The 18,051-nt window shown below is 42.7% G+C and overlaps 1 protein-coding gene across 3 annotated transcripts in view; it reads left to right on the forward strand.

Annotated features, from left to right (window-relative positions):
• LOC140729413 (tetraspanin-18-like) overlaps window positions 1-18,051 on the forward strand; it is a 443,646-nt gene that overhangs the window by 247,905 nt on the left and 177,690 nt on the right. For all 3 annotated transcript variants that reach the window (XM_073049121.1, XM_073049122.1, XM_073049120.1), the window contains 3 exons: window positions 5,244-5,438; window positions 10,341-10,415; window positions 12,906-13,004. In XM_073049121.1, the coding sequence (XP_072905222.1) occupies window positions 5,244-5,438; window positions 10,341-10,415; window positions 12,906-13,004 (369 nt within the window). The remainder of the gene's footprint in view (window positions 1-5,243; window positions 5,439-10,340; window positions 10,416-12,905; window positions 13,005-18,051) is intronic.

Raw genomic sequence — 18,051 nt, forward strand, 5'->3', positions numbered from 1 at the left:
TGTACACTCCACAACTGCTGCAGCGTGTGCCACCTACAAAACGCACTGTAGGTCCTCCAGCAGCTCCTCTCAAAACCACAACCCTTCACCCGAAACGGAGACTGCCGCTTCCTCCAACCGATGATGCTTGAGTTTCTCCACCATCTTGGTACTTTAGCCGCATCAGTAGGGTCCAGTATGTAGAGACACCGCTTTCTGTGGGCTCTTTGCAAGTTGCACGCCACTCTGACGTGTCTAAATCCTGGAACACCCTGCACAAAGTGAGCAGAAGAGTTCACCACCACCTCCGAATGGCACGTAGAAATGGGCAGTTCATGCTGGCCACACCAGAGCTTCCCGCAAGCCATTATTCATTTTTATTCTGCTACACAGAAGCTTGTGCGAGGGAGGGGTTAGGGGTTTGATGTTTCAGCTGCCGATTTTTGGGTGGGTGAACTGTTAGATTTTGTGTGAGGGAGGGGCTAGGTGTTTGGGGCTTGCAAGTCTTGTTTCTTTTTATTTTTTGTGTGGGGGGGGTGGGTGTTGATGTCTTTTCCTTCAACGACATCCATGGCTTTTCTGTATTTTATGGCTATCTGGAGAAAATGAATCTCAGAGTTGTAGCCTGCATACATAATTGATAATTGATAATTGATAATACAACAAGTGTATGGGACATTGGAAAAAAAGTTGAATTTCCCCATGGGGATGAATAAAGTATCTATCTATCTATCTATCTATCTATCTATCTAAAATGAACTCTTGAGCCTCTGAATCTTTGATTCAGCCACCGCGAGGGCTCGGTGGGAAAGGACCACAGTGTAGGGTTGTTTTGCTACTGGAGAGGAAGGATCGAGGAAGCCCCTCAATTATTGTAGTAGTCTACCATCCCCAGGGGCCACAAAGGCAGCAGCAGTGTAATTGATGTGTAGGAATGTAATAGAAAAGTACTGAGAGCATTGTAAAGAATGAAAAGGAATGGCACAGTTTAGTCTTGTAAATATTTTTAATTATGAAGTTTATTTTGATATAAAATAATTTTTATTTTGCTACACATCATGCAAAATAGAAACAATCACACTGGTCATGAAACGTGATTGAAAAATGTGCAAATGGACACCTATGGTACGAACAAAAAAGCACGAGGTGAACTACTTTCTTCCCCTATTCTGCAACTAACTATTCCACCTGACTTCGTATAGTCAGCAAACTTTGGATGCATTACAGGGCAATCTAAGTCATTAATGTAGATTCTATGTGGCTAAAGCACTGGGCTAGTTCGTGTAGCATATCAAATCCTTTTTACAAATCAAACTGAACTGAAAGTGCAGTTAGATCTCTGTCAATAGACACAGCCACAGAAAACTCTATGAGATTGGTCAAGTGTGATTTCTCTTTCAGATTCCCTGTATATCACTCACCTCTACGAACTCTCACCACCTGATGAATGAGCCAGTGCCGAACAGCAACGTACCCCCAACAACCCTGTGCCTGTCTCACAGTCTCCTTATTTTTTAGAGTAATAGTCGTTGAAAACTACATCACAGGCCTTTCGGCCCACCTAGTCCATGCTGAACCAATTACACCACCCAGTCTCATCAACTTGCACCTACACCATGGTCCTCAATAACTCTAGCATATATGTTCCTTTCCAAACTTCTCTAAAATACTGAAATCAAAATCGCATTTACACATGCATTGGCAGCTCGTTCCACACACTCACCACCCTCTTGAGTGAAGAAGTTTCCCGTCATGTCGTCCTTTAAATTTTTCACCTTTCTCCCTTAACCCATGACCTCGAATTACAGTCTCAGTCAACCTTAGTGGAAAAAAGCCTGCTTGCATTTACCCTATCTATACCACTTATTATTTTGTAAATCTCTATCAAATCCTTTAATCTTCTATGTTTTAGGGAATACATTTCTAAACTATTCAATCTTTCCTTACAGCTTAGGTCCTTGAATCCTGGCAAGATTCTTGTAAATTTTCTTTGTACCCTTTCAACCTTGTTTACATCTTTCCTGTAGGTAGGTGACCAAAACTGCACATGATACTCCAAATTAGACCTCACCAATGCAACTTTAACATAAGATCCCATCTCCTGTATGAAATACTTTGAACTATGAAGGCCAAAGTGCCAAAACCCAATCTACCTGTGGCACCATTTTTTAATTGATTATAGACCTGTAATCCCAGATCCCTTTGCTTTATCACACTCCTCAGTCCCCAACCATTCACTGTGTAAGACCTACCCTGGTTGGTCCTGCATTAAATTCCATCTGCCATTTTGCAGCCTATTTTTCCAGCTGGTCCAGATCATGCTGCAAGCTTTGATAGACTTCCTCTCTGTCCACTGCACCACAAGCTTGCTGTCATCTGCAAACCTGCTGATTCAGTTAACCATGCCATCATCCAGATCATTGATACAGGTGACAAGCAACAACAGATCCAGCACCAGTCTCTGCTGCACTCCACTAGTCCTAGGCCTTCAGTCCAAGCAGCAACCATCTACTACCACTCTCTGGCTTCTCCCACGATGGGAATGTCCAATCCAATTTACCACATCATCTTGAATGCCGAGCGACTGAACCATCTTGATCAACCTCCCATGTGGGACTTTGTCAAATGCCTTGCTGAAATCAGTGTAGACAACATCCACAGTCTTGCATTCATCAGCTTTCTTGGTAACATCCTCTTGGACATGACCTACAAAACACAAAGCCATGCTGATTATCCCTAATCAATCTCTGTCTATCCAAATACTCATGTATCTGGTCTCTTAGAATACCTTCCAATAACTTTCCCACTACTGATGTCAGACTCACTGGCCTATAATTTTCTAGTTTCTGTTAGAGCCTTTTCTTAAACAGCTGAACCACATTGGCTATCCTCCAATCCTCTGGTACCTCTCCTGTCACAAAGGATGATTTAAATATCTCTACTAGGGCCCTGGCAATCTCTGCACTTGCCTCCCATGAGGTCATTGGGAACACTTTATTAGGCCCTGGGGAACTGTCCACCCTGATTCGTCAAAAGGCAGCAGACACCTCATCCTCTGTAATCTGATTGGGTCCATGACCTCGCTGTTGCTTTGCCTCACTTCTATAGACTCAGTCCATCTTCTGAGCAAATACAGATACAGAAAATCCATTTAAGATCTCCCTCAGCCCTTTAGGCTGCACAGCTAGATTACCTTTCTGATCTTCCAGAGGATCATCTTTTTCTGTAGAAACCCTTTGGATTCTCCTTCACCTTGTCTGCTTGGGCAACCTCATGCCTTCTTTTACCCCTCCTGACTTCTTTCCTAAGTGTTCTCTTGCATTTCCTATGTTCCTGAATTAACTCATTTGTTCCTATCTAGCTCTACTTGCTACACACCCTTTTTTCTTAACCAGGGTGTCAATATCTCTTGAAAACTAAGGATCCCTAAACCTGATGTGCTTTCCTTTTATTCTGACAGGCACATACAAGCAAACACAGACACATGGCTCACAGGGGACAGTTGTTGCTGTGCCCACCTTGTGTGGTGGGGGCCAACTGTCAAAGCCTTTTCTTGAAGTCTCTAAATATCAATGATAACTACATCAATTTGAAGCAGAATGAAAGTCCAAATTTGAAGCATTATTCATGAAAAATTAAAAATTAATAAATTCACTTGAAAGCAAGGTTGAGATGAGAAGAAATTTCTTCACCCGGAGGGTGGTGAATCAGTGGAGTTATCTACGCAAGAGAGCTTCAGAGGCTCAGCTGCAGACAATATTCAATATGGGGATCAATGGCTTTTTGGATATTAAAGGACGCAGGTCATGTAGCGTTAGTGCAGGGAAGTGGTTCCATTGTAAAAGGTCTGCTATGATCTTATTGCACGGGGGAGCAGACATATAGCCTACCCCTTTTTCTTACGTGCTGTGGTCCTAGTGCAATTACTTGAGGTAAAATAATCAAAAGCATAAATAATAATGGTTGTGGTTCATATTGGAATCAATGACACAGGTTGAAACAGGGCTGAGCTCCTGCAGACGTTAATGCTAAACTAATGCTAACGATGAAGTCCTGTACTTTAAATCATCATTGCTCTCACATCTCATTGGTCTACTTATACTGCGCTTTCTCTATAACTGTAACACTATTCTGCATTTACCTTTGTGCTACCTTGATGTACTTCAGTCTAGAACAATCTGTCTGGATGCACACAAGCAAAAGCTTTTCATAGCATCTTGGTACCACTGATGGTAATGAACCAGTTATCAATTATGATGTGAGGAGAAAGGGTTAGAAGCTGGCCTGACAGCCCGGCTCAAATCCCCAGGCCCGATGGCCCGGCACAAATTCTCCGGTCTGATGGCCCAATTCGACATCACTGGCCTGACAGTCCAATTCAATATCCCCAGACTGACAGCCCAATTTGATTCCCCAGCCCAATTTGACATCCCCAGCCCGATGGCCCAATTTGATATCCCCAGCCCAATGGCCCAATTTGACATCCCCAGCCCGATGGCCCAATTTGATATCCCCAGCCCTAAGGCCTAATTCAACATCCTCGGCCTGAAGGGCCGACTTGCTGCCTTCTCTGAACTGCCGGATGGCTACTCCAAACAATGAGCAGCTCACTGATGCAATGGACCTGTTGTACATAGTTATTGAAGAAAAGAATAGTCTTACTATGTATAAAAAGACACTTAACAAGGGAAAAAGCACATTCAGTTGGTCCCCGAGAAGCCACCGCATGTATACATGCCGCCATCTTACCGGAAGAAGATCAAGGCCAAAATGGTAATCTGGGGACAGGCCAGTTTCAAGGGGATAAGAACAGATTTCATTCTGGAAAACTGGAATCAAAACATGGCAGGTAAAATTGTAATTGAACATTAGGAGTCCTTTAAAGTGGAGCGTGGGAAAAGTTTAACAGGTAAAGTAAAAAGATAATCATAAATGTTCTACAGATAAGTGATCAGGGAAATAGTTGTAAGAGGAGGGGGTAGCAGTCAGGGGCTTCTGAACTAATGTGGTTTGAGAAAGCCAGTGTAGGTTTATTAAGAGTAAATTGTGCCCAGATAGCTTGATGGACATTTTCAATGAATAACCTCTCTGTCTTATCACCTGCCCTCTCGTTTTTAACTACCCATTTCATACATAATCAATACACCCGGTGATCAATTTTCCGATGAAACTGGAAAACGTGGGTGATGCTGGTGTTGTGTAATGGGGGTGTGATGCTGGCTTTACAGGGTCAGACTGATAATCCTTGTTTTATTGTCTTGCAGCTGAGTGGATGCGCCCTGCTTGCAATAGCATGCTTGTTATTGCTTTACCCTGCAGGACCTGAAGACATTATGTCAATCAGCAATGTGATCTTTGTTGGAACCCTCTATGCCATAGCCCTGTCTACTGTGCTGCTTATTCTTGGAATACTCGGGAGCATTGCCGCATTCCGGGAGAGCAGGTGCCTCCTCATGGTTGTAAGTGCACCTTTTCCATTCTGTTCCAGTTTATACACCTGATGCTTTCAAGGCTTAGTGAAACTCAGCTCACCGCAGGCTCCCTGCCTACAGGTGCCGTTGAGTATCAATCTCAGACTTGGCTTCTCCATGAGCCAAATGGGGAATGGGAGCATCCGGGTGTCCTGCTGATAGAAGGGGTGGTACGTGTAAAACTGGGACGAAGCTGGGCAGCACTGTGATGCACGGCCAGTAGAATGGAGCAGATGCCTGTGCATTCTGTGGTAACCAAGGAAAAGGCAAGGACCTTACTGGACTGCCAGATCTATTATCCATCCCAAGTTACCTGTGAACAGCAGATGTAGAGCCAACTTATATAGAGTCCATTGATATGGAGCACATCTGAAGGAGACCTCCAATGTATCTGAACACTTTTGCAAATGCCCTGAATCTTGTTTTGAGTATTAAAAAAGTCATAGGTATTTATCACTAAAGGCCAGCCAGCCATTTATCCAGTTGATGATATCGCCCTTGAAAATGTAGACCACTTTCAAAAGCAGACATCAACTCAGAAATCAATCACTGCCTGAGCTGTGCCAGAGGACCCTACGCAAGATTAAGGAAAAGAGTCTTTGAAGGCTGTGACTTAAAGGTCCAAACAAAACTTTTGGTCTATAAAGCAGTAATCCGTCCTACATTACTGTATGGAACTGAAGCATTGATTACCTACAGTAGACATCTGAAAGCCAGAAGACCATAAGATCACAAGATATAGGAGCACAATAAGGCCATTTGGCCCATTGAGTCTGCTCTGTCATTTCATCATGGCAGATCCAATTTTCCTCTCAGCCCCATTATCCTGCCTTCTCCCTGCATCTCTTCATGCCCTGACCAACCAAGAATCTATCAAACTCTGCCTTAAATATACATAAATACTTGGCCTCCACAACTACCTGTGGCAATGAATTCCACAGATTCACCACTCTCTGGTTAAAGTAATTCCTCCTCATCTCCATTCTAAAAGGACACCACTCTGTTCTAAAGCTGTGCCCTCCGGTCTTAGACTCTCCCACCATAGGAAGCATCCTCTCCACATCCACTCTATCAAGGCTTTTCACCATTTAATAGGTTTCAATGAGGTCATCCCTCATTCTGCTGAATTCCAGTGAATACAGGCCCAGAGCCATCAAACACTCTTCATATGACAAGCCATTCAATCCTGGAATCATTTTTGTGAACCTCCTTTGAACCCTCTCCAGTTTCAGCACATATTTTCTAAGATAAGGGGCCCAAAACTGCTCACAATCCTCCAAGTGAGGCCTCACCAGTGTCCTTGCTTTTAATTCTAGTCCTCTTGAAATGAATGCTAACATCAAATTTACCTTCTTCACCACAGACTCAACCTGCAAATTAACTTTTAGGGAATCCTACACAAGGACTCCCAAGTCCCTTTGTGTCTCGGTTTTTAAAATTTTCTCTCCATTTATAAAATAGACAACCCTTTCATTTCTTCTACCAAAGTGCATGACCATACACTTCCCCACACTATATTCCATCTGCCATTTCTTTGCCCATTCTCCTAATCTGTCTAAGTTGTTTGTAGCCTCTCTGCTTCTTCAGAACTACCAGTCCCTCCACCTATCTTCATATCATCTGCAAACTTTGCAACAAAGGCATTAATTCCATCATACAATTATTGACGTATAAAAAGAATCGGTCCCAACACAGCCCCCTGTGGAACAGCACTAGTCACCGGCAGCTAACCAGAAAAGGCTCCCTTCATTCCCACTCTTTGCCTCCTGCCAATCAGCCACTGCTTTATCCATGCTAGAATCTTTCCTGTAATACTATGGCCTTGTAGTTTGTTAAGCAGCCTCGTGTGTGGCACCATGTCAAAGACCTTCTGAAAATCAGAACATCAACTGATTCTCCTTTGCCAATCCTGCTTGTTATTTCTTCAAAGGATTCCAACAGAGTTGTCAGGCAAGATTTTCCCTTGAGGAAACCATGCTGACTGCAACTTATTTTATCATGTGCTTCCAGGTATCCTGAGACCTGTTCCTTAATAATAAACTCCAACATTTTCCCAACCACTGAGTTCAGAATAACTGGCCTATTGTTTCATTTCTTCTGCCTCTCTTCCTTCTTGAAGAGTGGAGTGACGTTTACAATTTTCCTGTCTTCCAGAACCATTCCAGAATCTAGTGATTCTTGAAAGATCATTACTAATGCCTCCACAATCTCTTCAGCCACCTCTTTTAGAACCCTAGGCTGTACACCATCTGGCCCAGTTGATTTTTCTATCTTTAAACCTTTTAATTTTCCCAGAGCCTTCTCTCTAGTTATGGCAACCACACACTTCATGACCTCTGACACCTGGAACTTCAACCATACTGCTAGTGTCTGCCACAGTGAAAACTGATGCAAAATACTTATTCAGTTCATCCACCATTTCCTTGTCCCCCATTACTACCTCTCCAGCATTGTTTTCCAGCGGTCCGATATCCACTCTTGCCTCTCTTTTATGCTTTTTGTATCTGAAGAAACTTTTGGTATCATCTTTGATATTTTTGGCTAGCTTACTTTCATATCCCATCTTTACCTTCTTAATTACTTTTTTTTGTTGCCTTCTGTTAGTCTTTTAAAGCTTCCCAATCCTCTCCCTTCTCACTAATTTTTGCTCTATTATATGCCCTCTCTTTGGCTTTGACTTCTCTTGTTATCCACTGCTGTGTCATCTTTCCTTTAGAATACTTATTTGTCTTTGGAATGTATATATCCTGTGCCTTCCAAATTGCTTCTGGAAATTCCAGTCACTGCTGCTCTGCCGTCATCCCTGCCAGTGTTCTTTTCCAATCAATTCTGGCCAACTCCTCTCTCATGACTCCGTAACTCCTTTTACTCAACTATAATACTGATACATCTGACTTCAGCTTTTCCTTCTCAAATTGAAGGGTGAATTTGATTCTATTATGATCATTTTCCCCTTAAGGTTCTTTTACCTTAAACTCTCTAATCAATTCCAGTTCATTGCACAAACAATTTCAGTTCAAGCTCTGAAATAATATCACCAAAGATTCTTAGAAAAGATTTTGAGGATCAACTGGAAGGACAGACACACAAACGCCAGCGTACTGGAGGAGGCCAAAATCACCACGATAAAGCATTCACATTTCCCCAAACAGCTTCTTCAGTCTCAGTTGAAGGAAGGTCAATGGGCCCCAGGTGGGCAAAGGAAACACTTAAACTATAACATCCAAAGTATCCTGAAAAAATTTGATATTACTTCTACAAGCTAGGAAACCATTGCACTCAATAGATACATCCGGAGGAAATCTGTTCAAGAGGGAGCTGTGCTACGTGAAAGCCACCTCTGTTGTGCCACAGAGAACAAGTGGCAGTTGTGAAAGTACAGACTGAACAACAAAAAGACCCAACCAGTAACCACAACCACCACTTTCTCTTGCCCACACTGCACCAGAATCTGTGGATCCAGGATCAACGTCTACAGCTGACAATGGACAACTGCTTAGAACCTCATACTCAACTTGAGTGATCATACTACTTTGATTGGTCTGTAGTCATACATAGGTCAGGCTGGGTGAAGATGGCTGATTTCACTCTTAAGACAGATTTTACAATGTTGTTGGTTTCCTCGTTATTATCACTGGGTCTAGCTTTGTTTTTCTATATTTGAGATTTAATACCTTGGATTTAATACCTGGTTGCCAATGTCTCCAGATCAGTGATCCAGAACTCAGTTGTTAGTCCAGTAATTTGGCTGCAACACTACTGTATCTCTAATATTCTTATAGCTCATCCAGGAGGTTGAAATGAGGGAGGCTGTGGCTTCTTTTTAACATACTGAATATGGCTGTTGTACAAACCCCTCACCAACAGTGCCGTCGTTCAACCACTGAATTCCCAGTCTCCTCTTTATAATAAAGATTTTTATTGAGTAAGTTTCTCTCCGACTTTTACTTATTCTTGTCCTGGCTCTAAGCATCACTTGCAAGGCCAGAACCTACTACCCACCCCGAATTTCTTTGAGAAAGAGGGGGGTAACTGCTGTTTTCTGCCACCGCAGTCCTTATGGTGAGGTGCTCATGTGGTGATGCTGGGGAGGTTGTTCCAGGATTCAGACCCAGAGCTCGGATGAGAACCTATTGGTGGTGATGTTCCCATGGGCACCAATTTCTCAGTGGTCAAGGTCAGGGTTTTGGGAGGAGCTGTCAGACTGAGAAAGCTGCTGCAAAGCATTATGTAAGTGGTACACAATTCTGACACAGAGTGGCAGCGTTGGAAAGAATGATTGTTTAACATGGCTGTCGGGTCCCAAATAATTAGATTGTTTTGTCCTCATTGGTATGAAATGTTTTGATGTGCTATGGCAAATATCCATCATATACCTTACCTTAGCTCTGTAAGGTGTCAAACCATGAATCTCTCACCTCAGGATTCCCAATCTCTGTCCTGCTCCTGGGGGGGGGGTGGGGGTGCTGCTTATGTGGCAGGTCAGGCTGAACTGATCAGCCTATATTGATGGTGAGAACTAGGTGACGATATGTTATCAGTTGGTAAGGATAGATAGATAGACTCTCTCGTGCAGAAGTTATCGACCGAAACTGTTGTGGCATAAATGTTACTTGCTACTGAGCACCTATTGCCTGAGTATAGTTAATGCTGTTTCATTCACTGAGAAGCTGAGTCTGCATTTGAATGTTGTGTAATTATCAGGGAAAATGCAACTATGATAAATGTGCGGACAAAGAGAAAGTTACCATGCTGAGTCTGTGGATCAACATCATTTCTATAAGAGAAGAGATGGTGAAGGCATTAGTATGAATATCTTTATTTAGAGTTTCTTGTTTTTGTTGTTGCCTTGTTGGCGGTGCCTCATGCCCATGTCTTTTTCTGTTTCAGTGCTTCTTACTGATTCTGCTGATGTGTATGCTCGAGCTCACTGCTGGAATAGCTGCCTTTCTATTCAGAAATCGCGTAAGTGCTCCTCAGATTAGCTAGCCGACATTGGGATCCCAACATGGAACTGAGCAGAGTGCACAGAGAATAAAATTGGGATTAATGTAAGTGGGAGGTTGAAGGTCAGAATTGACAGTGGGTTGAAGGGGTTGTCTCTGTGCTGGATCTCTCTATGGCTATTTTTGATCAGCATGGACAACATTGGCCAAAGGGCCTCTTTCTGTGCTTACATAACTCTTTGAATTTGTGATTCCATAATATCCCTGTGACTGCACTTTGAATTTTCTGTTCCAAACACATTTGGGTCTATCAATATGAAATAGGATTCATTCATCCACAATATTAGGATGCTTTCTGTTTCATAGATGTTAAACAACAGTTGCAGTACCATTGTTTAATGAACAACTGGTCTCGTGACTGTAAACAGTTTCATTATTTCTTACATGACTACGATACTGATTAAACCACTAGCATTGAATTTGGCAGCTGTGGAGGTCAGGTCGTTGGGTATACTTAAGGTGGAGATGGATAGGTTCTTGATTGGCCATGGTATCAAAGGTTAGAGGGAGAAGGCTGGGGAGTAGGGATGAGGAGGAGAAAAAAGGATTAGTCATGATTGAATGGCAGAGCAGACTCGATGGGCCAAATAGCCCAATTCTGCTGTTATGTCTTATCAATGAGGCAATGCTGGGAATAACTGGCAGTACCCAACTTCACTTGTCCCACCTCTGAAATGTTCCCACAACCAATGGACTCAATTCCATGGACACTTCATCTCATGGTCTCAATATTTTTTGCTTATTTATTTATTACTACTATTATTATTTCTATGTTTTCTCTTCATGTTTGCACAGTTTGTTGTCCTTTGCACGTTAGTTTTTTTGGCCGTCCAGTCGGGTGTGGTCTTTCATTAGTTCTGTTATGTTTCCTGTGTTTACTGTAAATGCCTGCAAGAAAATGTACCTCGAGGTTGTATATGGTGACATATGTGTACTTTGATAATAAAATTACTTTGAACTTTAATCATCCTGATATTTTGATAACATGTAACACAATGTTTGCATGATATTTGCTTCAGCATTCTTTCACTTAATATCTACTCCAGATAATTCCTGGTTCCTTACAACATAGAATGGGATTATTCAACCCATTGAGTCTATGCCAGCCTCTCAGAGCCGCCCCATGAGTCCCTTTCTCCAATATGTTCCCTGAAACCTGTCCTCTCATTCATTCCCACCACCATCCCCGATCCTATCATGAGACATCTACACTAGGGAATTTACACTTGTGAATTAATCCAACAGCACTGACAATTTTGGAATGTGGGAGGAAATCAGAGCACCGGGGGAGAAACCATTGCGGACAAAAGGAGACTGTATGAACTTCACCGGAGGTAGAATTGAACCTGGGCTTTGCCTACATGGCTCCCCACTAATTGCGTTGGCATTCTTCCTCCAATATATGGCTATGCTTAGGGGCCAAAGCTGCAAATGTGTATTTGGTTCACAAGAGATCCTGCAAATGCTGAGAGCATTACACAAAATGCTGCAGAACCTCGGCAAGTCAGGCAGCATCTATGGAGGGGAATAACCAACTGAAACCCTTCATCAATATTCTGTACCTGGTGCCTGCTTCTTTGGAGTCAAGCACTAAAGCCTTTGTTCTAGCAGCTATTCTGTGTGACCAGATGTAGCTCTGGATCTGTGTATGGACAATTGGCAAGGGTTTTCACAATTACCTAGTAATGGTCATTCCTTGCATAGTGAAGTTGTCAGCCGTCCCTTATAGGCTTAGCACCAATATCAAATCATTCTTATGACTGTTTGCTGGACCATTTAGATGAGCATTAATGAGCCTCATTTGGGGGACTTAATCTGGGCCCAGGCAACCAGATATGGCCTGACCATTATGCAATGTAATATTCTTCCTTTAGGGTTCTATTAATGTTACACTTACCTTGTTGGCTTAGCCATAGATTCTGTATCTTTTTCTGTCACTGTATGTTGTGTGCAAAAGATCTCTTCCTTCCTGAACCACACTCAGCATTTTGTTTTGGCAAACGATGCACAGCGGTCCAGGGCTCCAGTGACCTGGGTTCAATGCCGACTCTCTGTGTGGAGTTTGCCCGCTCCCCTGTGACTGCATGGGCTTTCTCTGGGTGTTCCCATTTCTTCCCACGTTCCAAAGACGTGCAGGTCCGTAGGTTAGTTGGCTGCTGTAAACTGGCACTAGTGAGGAGATGAGTGGCAGAATCTCGGGGGAGAGAATTATGAGAATACAGGGAGAAAATGAAATAGGACATTGAGTGGGTCTGTGTGGGTGGCTGATGGCCAGTGTAGGGCCTGGTTTTCACTGTATCTTCCTATGACTATGACTCTATCCTAACAATTTCTATGGTTCAAGGTTTATTAGAATACTATTTGCTATTGCCTAGCATATTTGCATCTTTTTAAAAAATGAATTCTGATTTGATGTGAATCTCCATCCTGATGCTGTTTTGCTTTCTAGTTAACAAAGAAGTATTTTGAGGATGATCTGGGAACTTACTACACCGGAGACAATGGGACAAATGCTTACACCAAAAGCAGCAATTCCATCATGATCGGGGTAAGTTCACTTTGCACAGAAATATCCAGGCAGGTAATCCCTTTTGATGATTTGAAGGGTGAATAGTGAGCTCTGGACAATAATGTACTGGCTGTGTGACTAGATGGCCAATTGGAGTCTGGACCATTGTTTGAATCCCAGCATCTCTGTGGAGAAATTTTAAATGATTAGGTAGAAGTGGAGAGGTGGGAATGTGTGAACGGCCAAGACAAGGTGCTTGGTTATTAAAACACCAGAAGCTCTGCTGATTTGATCTCCTGTAGGCGGTGGCTCAGGCTTTAGACTGATGATAATAGCCTATTTTCTGCTTTACACAGATGAATCTAAATCTGCCAAAAGATTTTCCGCATGTTTTCTCCAACGACAGGAGAAGGCTGGTTATCAGTCTCTTCAGTAACTGCACAAAAGCTAACCCAGCTGAATGTTGGGGAAATGCTGAAAGAGGTTCAGGGTGACACAAGACCATGCTGAGGTTGACACAGATTAATTAGCATATCTGATATTCTGGCACCCGTTGCATCCGGAATGTGGCTGAAAATGTTTTCTAGTGCGTGATCCACTGTGTCTTCTGAGGCCAGCATCTAGTGGTCTTCAGCTTCGCTCCAGAGGCCAGAATCCGATGCTACAATTGACATTTGTCTACAAATAGCCTACAAACTGACCCATTAAAAAAATCAGATCCACCTCCTTGAATCATAACTGCAAGAATATCCATCATAGCCAAGTTCAAGTTTATTGTCATTTGACTGTACATGTATATAACCAAATGAAACAACATTCTTCCAGACCATGGTGCCCCCACAAAACATATATCACACACACAGTACATAAAACAAAATATTACCACAAATAAGTGAACAAAATATAATTCAAAATGCATTTAGTGCGCAGCACAGGTAAACAGTGACTAGCTCACTGTCCTAGTGATGAGGCCTTGGTGTGGCAGGGTGTTCAGTAGCCTACAGCATGGGGGAAGAAACTGTTACCTGGTTTGACAGTACTATTTGTTGTTAGTGGCTCAAAGGGATTGTTGAGTGGGTGGTCGGGATCCTCAACAATGCTTTGGGCCCTTCGTAGACAGCACACCTGGTAAATTTACAAAAGGAGGAGAGGGAGGCCCCGGTGATCCTCTCGGTGGTTTTTACTGTCTCCTGCAAGGTCTTGCAATTCGATGCCATGCAGCTTCCATACCACACAATGACGCAGCCAGACAGGACACACTCGATGGTGCTCCTGTAGAAAGTTGTTAGAATGGGAGTGGGGAGCCTCAATCTCCTGAAAGTGTAAACGCTACTGTGCCTTCTTTATTAATGAGGGGGTGTGTGGGTCCAGGTTTGATTGTCCGTTACGTGCACCCAGAGGAGCTTTTGTGCTGCTCACTCCCCCCACAGCAGACATGCAATGGAGCGTGGTCAACCCGTGCCTTCCTGAAGTTCACAGTTATCTCTTCTGGCTTGTCCATGCAGGTTATTGTTCACAGACCATTAGACAGGCCTCTCCACCTCCTCCCTGTATGCTGATGAGGTGAACCACTGTTGTATCATCACTTGTTCCATCCTAATATCTCAAAAGCGACCAGGCATAGACCTCCTCCAGCTCTGGATGCATCCTGTGATTTCTGCCACCTCCACTTCTTTATTACTGACCTGCTCCAGATGATCCAATTCCATCCCTGAAATCGCTTTCCTTCATGTCCTCCTTGATGAATACAGATGGGAAATATTTATTTAGGACCCTGGATCCACACATGGATTACTGCCTTAGTCTTTAAGGGGGCCCACTCTTTACCTGGCTACACTCTTGCACCTCATACACTTACAGAATGACTGGGATTCTCCTTAATCGGACTTGCCAAGGTTAGTTCATAGCTCCTTTTTGCCCTCCTAACTTGTTTGTTAAGTTCACACTTACACACGGCATCTTCTTTAAGAGACTGCTTTGATCTGAGTTCCTAAACCCAGCAGTATGCTTCATTTTATTTCTGATCAAACCGTCAGTATCACATGTTATCCAAGGTTCTCTCATCTTGCTATCTTGCTTTTCACCCTTATCAGATTATGTTAGTCATGAACTTTTACTAATTCTCTTTTCCTAAATAGCAATCTTTTACTAACACGTGTCAGCTATCATTTTCCCCATAAACATCTGCTCCCAGGCCCTCTCTTGCATTATTAAAAACACCCCACCCCCAATTCAAGAGCTTAAATGGAGGGCCAACCTTATCACTTTCCTTAACTACCTTTGAATTTACAGAATTATGGTGAATCTATCCAAGGTATTCACCCCTGCCTAGTTTTGTTTCCCAAGATCAGTTTGAGTATTATCCCATCTCAAGTAGAACTATCCACATGCTGTCATAGAAAATGTCCTTAGATACACTTCACAAGTTCCACCCATTTAAGCCCTTTGCAATTTGGCAATCCCAGTATGCATCAGGAAAGTTAAAATCTTCCACTGCTCTTACACTTTTCTGTGACTTTTTACATATCTCTAATTCTCTACATATCCTCTAATTCTTGCTGACAATTCTTAGAGGTCTGTGGTATAACCTCAACAAAGTGATCTCATTTCTTTCAACCCATCTGGCTTCAATGGGTGATCCCTCTAAGGTACTCTTTCTAAGTACAGTCACGTTCTCCGTAATCAGTAGTGCAACTCCTGCTCATCTCTTTTGAATTTTGAATTGGTCAGTGTGTGTTGCTACTTCCATGTGTTGGGACAGGGACTCTTCTCTAGCAAAACTTTTCAGATTTAAGACTATATACAACTAGTGAGATGTGCAGGCAGTTGTAGTTACAGGGCAGGAAAGCATTCCTCTTGCTTGTTAAATTAAACAAGAAAGCAGATGCATAATCTCATCATTGACCCTGTCATCTAAGATAAAATTTAATTATAATTCCAAAAGCATGTGACAGATGATCAAAGACGAATACTTGACCTGCCAATGTACCTTGTCATTACTCTTGCACCTTGTTAACTCCCTGCCCTGTACTTGCACTGTAACCGTAACACTTTATTCTACATTGTGTTAGTGCTTTCCCCTTGTACTACCTCAAATGAGTTAAGTTTTGAAATTATCTGTATGGATGGCATGCTGAAACAAAGTTTTTCACTGTACCTTGGTTAACGTGACAGTAATAAACAAATTTTCCAGTTTAGATCATGTTCACAAGCATTTCTGGGTGGGATTGTATACTTTGGGAAATTAATCTGGATGCTCCTGTCCCAGTTCACTAGAATGTGGCAGAATTAGCCCAGCATCAGTCCTACGACCAGCGAGAAAACACATCACCTACTTCCCTTGCTTGCAGCAGAAACTGGAAATTTTAGATGCAAACTTTGACCTTTGTGAAAAGGTCACAATAATACAAAGAGAGTACTTTTAAGGTCTGAAGCACTTCCTGGTTATCAGTGTAAGAAGGACATGTCAGTGGGAGTTGTTCATGTATTTCTAAATGGGGACCACATCTCTTCCTGTGCAAATCATTTTGTTGCAGCTTTTAACAAGTTATTGGGTCAGTTCATCATTTTCTACTAATTGGCTCTTTGGACTTAACCCAACACAGGTTCAAAAGGGGGTGCAATCCAATTTATGTATCCTCTACATGGGAGTCAGAAGAGAAAATGGAATATTTCTTTTTGAATATAGTTATTGGAATGGGGAAGACTACTTAACCCCTTGAACTTGTAGTATCAAGACTGATCTGTGGTCTAAACCAATGTCCTGCCTTTTAGAAACATAGAAAACCTACAACACAATACAGTCCCTTCAGCCCACAAAGCTGTGCTGAACATGTCCTTATCTTAAAAATACCTAGGCTTGCCCATAGCCCTCTATTTTTCTAAGCTCCGTGTACCTGTCCAGGGGTCACTTAAAAGACCCTATCGAATATGCCTCCACCACAGTCACCGGCAGCCCATTCCATGCACTCACCACTCCCTGCGTAAAAAACTTACTCCTGACATCTCCTCTGTACCTACTTCAAAGCACCTTAAAACTATGCCCTCTCGTGCTAGCCATTTCAGCCCTGGGGAAAAGCCTTTGAATATCCTTTCCGCATATCCCCTTAATAAAACTGATTAAATGGGTTTAAAATAAAGTATTTTCCCAGCATCAGCAATATTTCCTGAAGTTTCCAAAATTTCCACCACTCTTAGTGTATTACCTTGTCTACTTGTTTTTTGCCTCATCGTTGATTCCTCAAGCAACTGCAGAATGAGCTTCTCTCTGTTTACTCTGTACATTCCCATTACCGTCTTGAAATTTACTAAATTAATTTTCTAAATTTGCACAATTTTAGTTTTGTTGAAGCCCAGCTGTCATGCTGGTGCCTTTGTGTTGTTATCCATTGGTCACATTGACTTGTTCTTTTCATCCATCATGAACCTGATGGAATTTAGTGCTCCCAGGATTCTGTGGCGTCAGCAAACTTGAAAATGTGACTTTCTAGATCATTCATAAATGCAGGGATGCGTTGCGATTCCACAGGTGAACTGGCAGTGCACACAACAGTGGTGACACAGGTAGGCAGGGGGGTGAAGAAAACTTTTGGTGCATTGGCCTTCATCAGTCAGGAAACTGAGAATCAGAGTAAGGCCACAAAATGCTGGAGGAATCAGTAGGTGATGCATCATCTATGGACAGTATAAAAAGGTGACATTTCTGGCCGAGACCCTTCATCAGGACTGGAGAAGAAGGGGGAAGAAGCCTTCATTAGATGAAGATGAGGGAAGGGAAGAGGTACAAGCTGGCAGGTGATAAGTGATGTCAGGTGGGGGAGGGGATGAAGTGAGGAGCTGGGAGTGAAGAGTTGAAGGAGAATGAATTGGATGGGAAAGGGGAGTGGACCATGAGAGAAAAAGCAGGAGGATGAGCATCAGAGAGAGATGATAGGCAGGTGAGGGGAAAAGGTAAGAGAAAAAGGAAAGGAAAAGGCTAGAACGGGGAATGGAAAAGGGGGGGGTAATTACAGAAAGCAAGAGAAATTGCTGTACATGCCATCAGGTTGGAGGCTACCCAGATGGAGTGTGAGGTGTTGCTCCTCCA

The sequence above is a fragment of the Hemitrygon akajei genome, chromosome 6, assembly GCF_048418815.1.
Source record: "Hemitrygon akajei chromosome 6, sHemAka1.3, whole genome shotgun sequence".
NCBI classification, from domain to species: Eukaryota; Metazoa; Chordata; class Chondrichthyes; order Myliobatiformes; family Dasyatidae; genus Hemitrygon; species Hemitrygon akajei.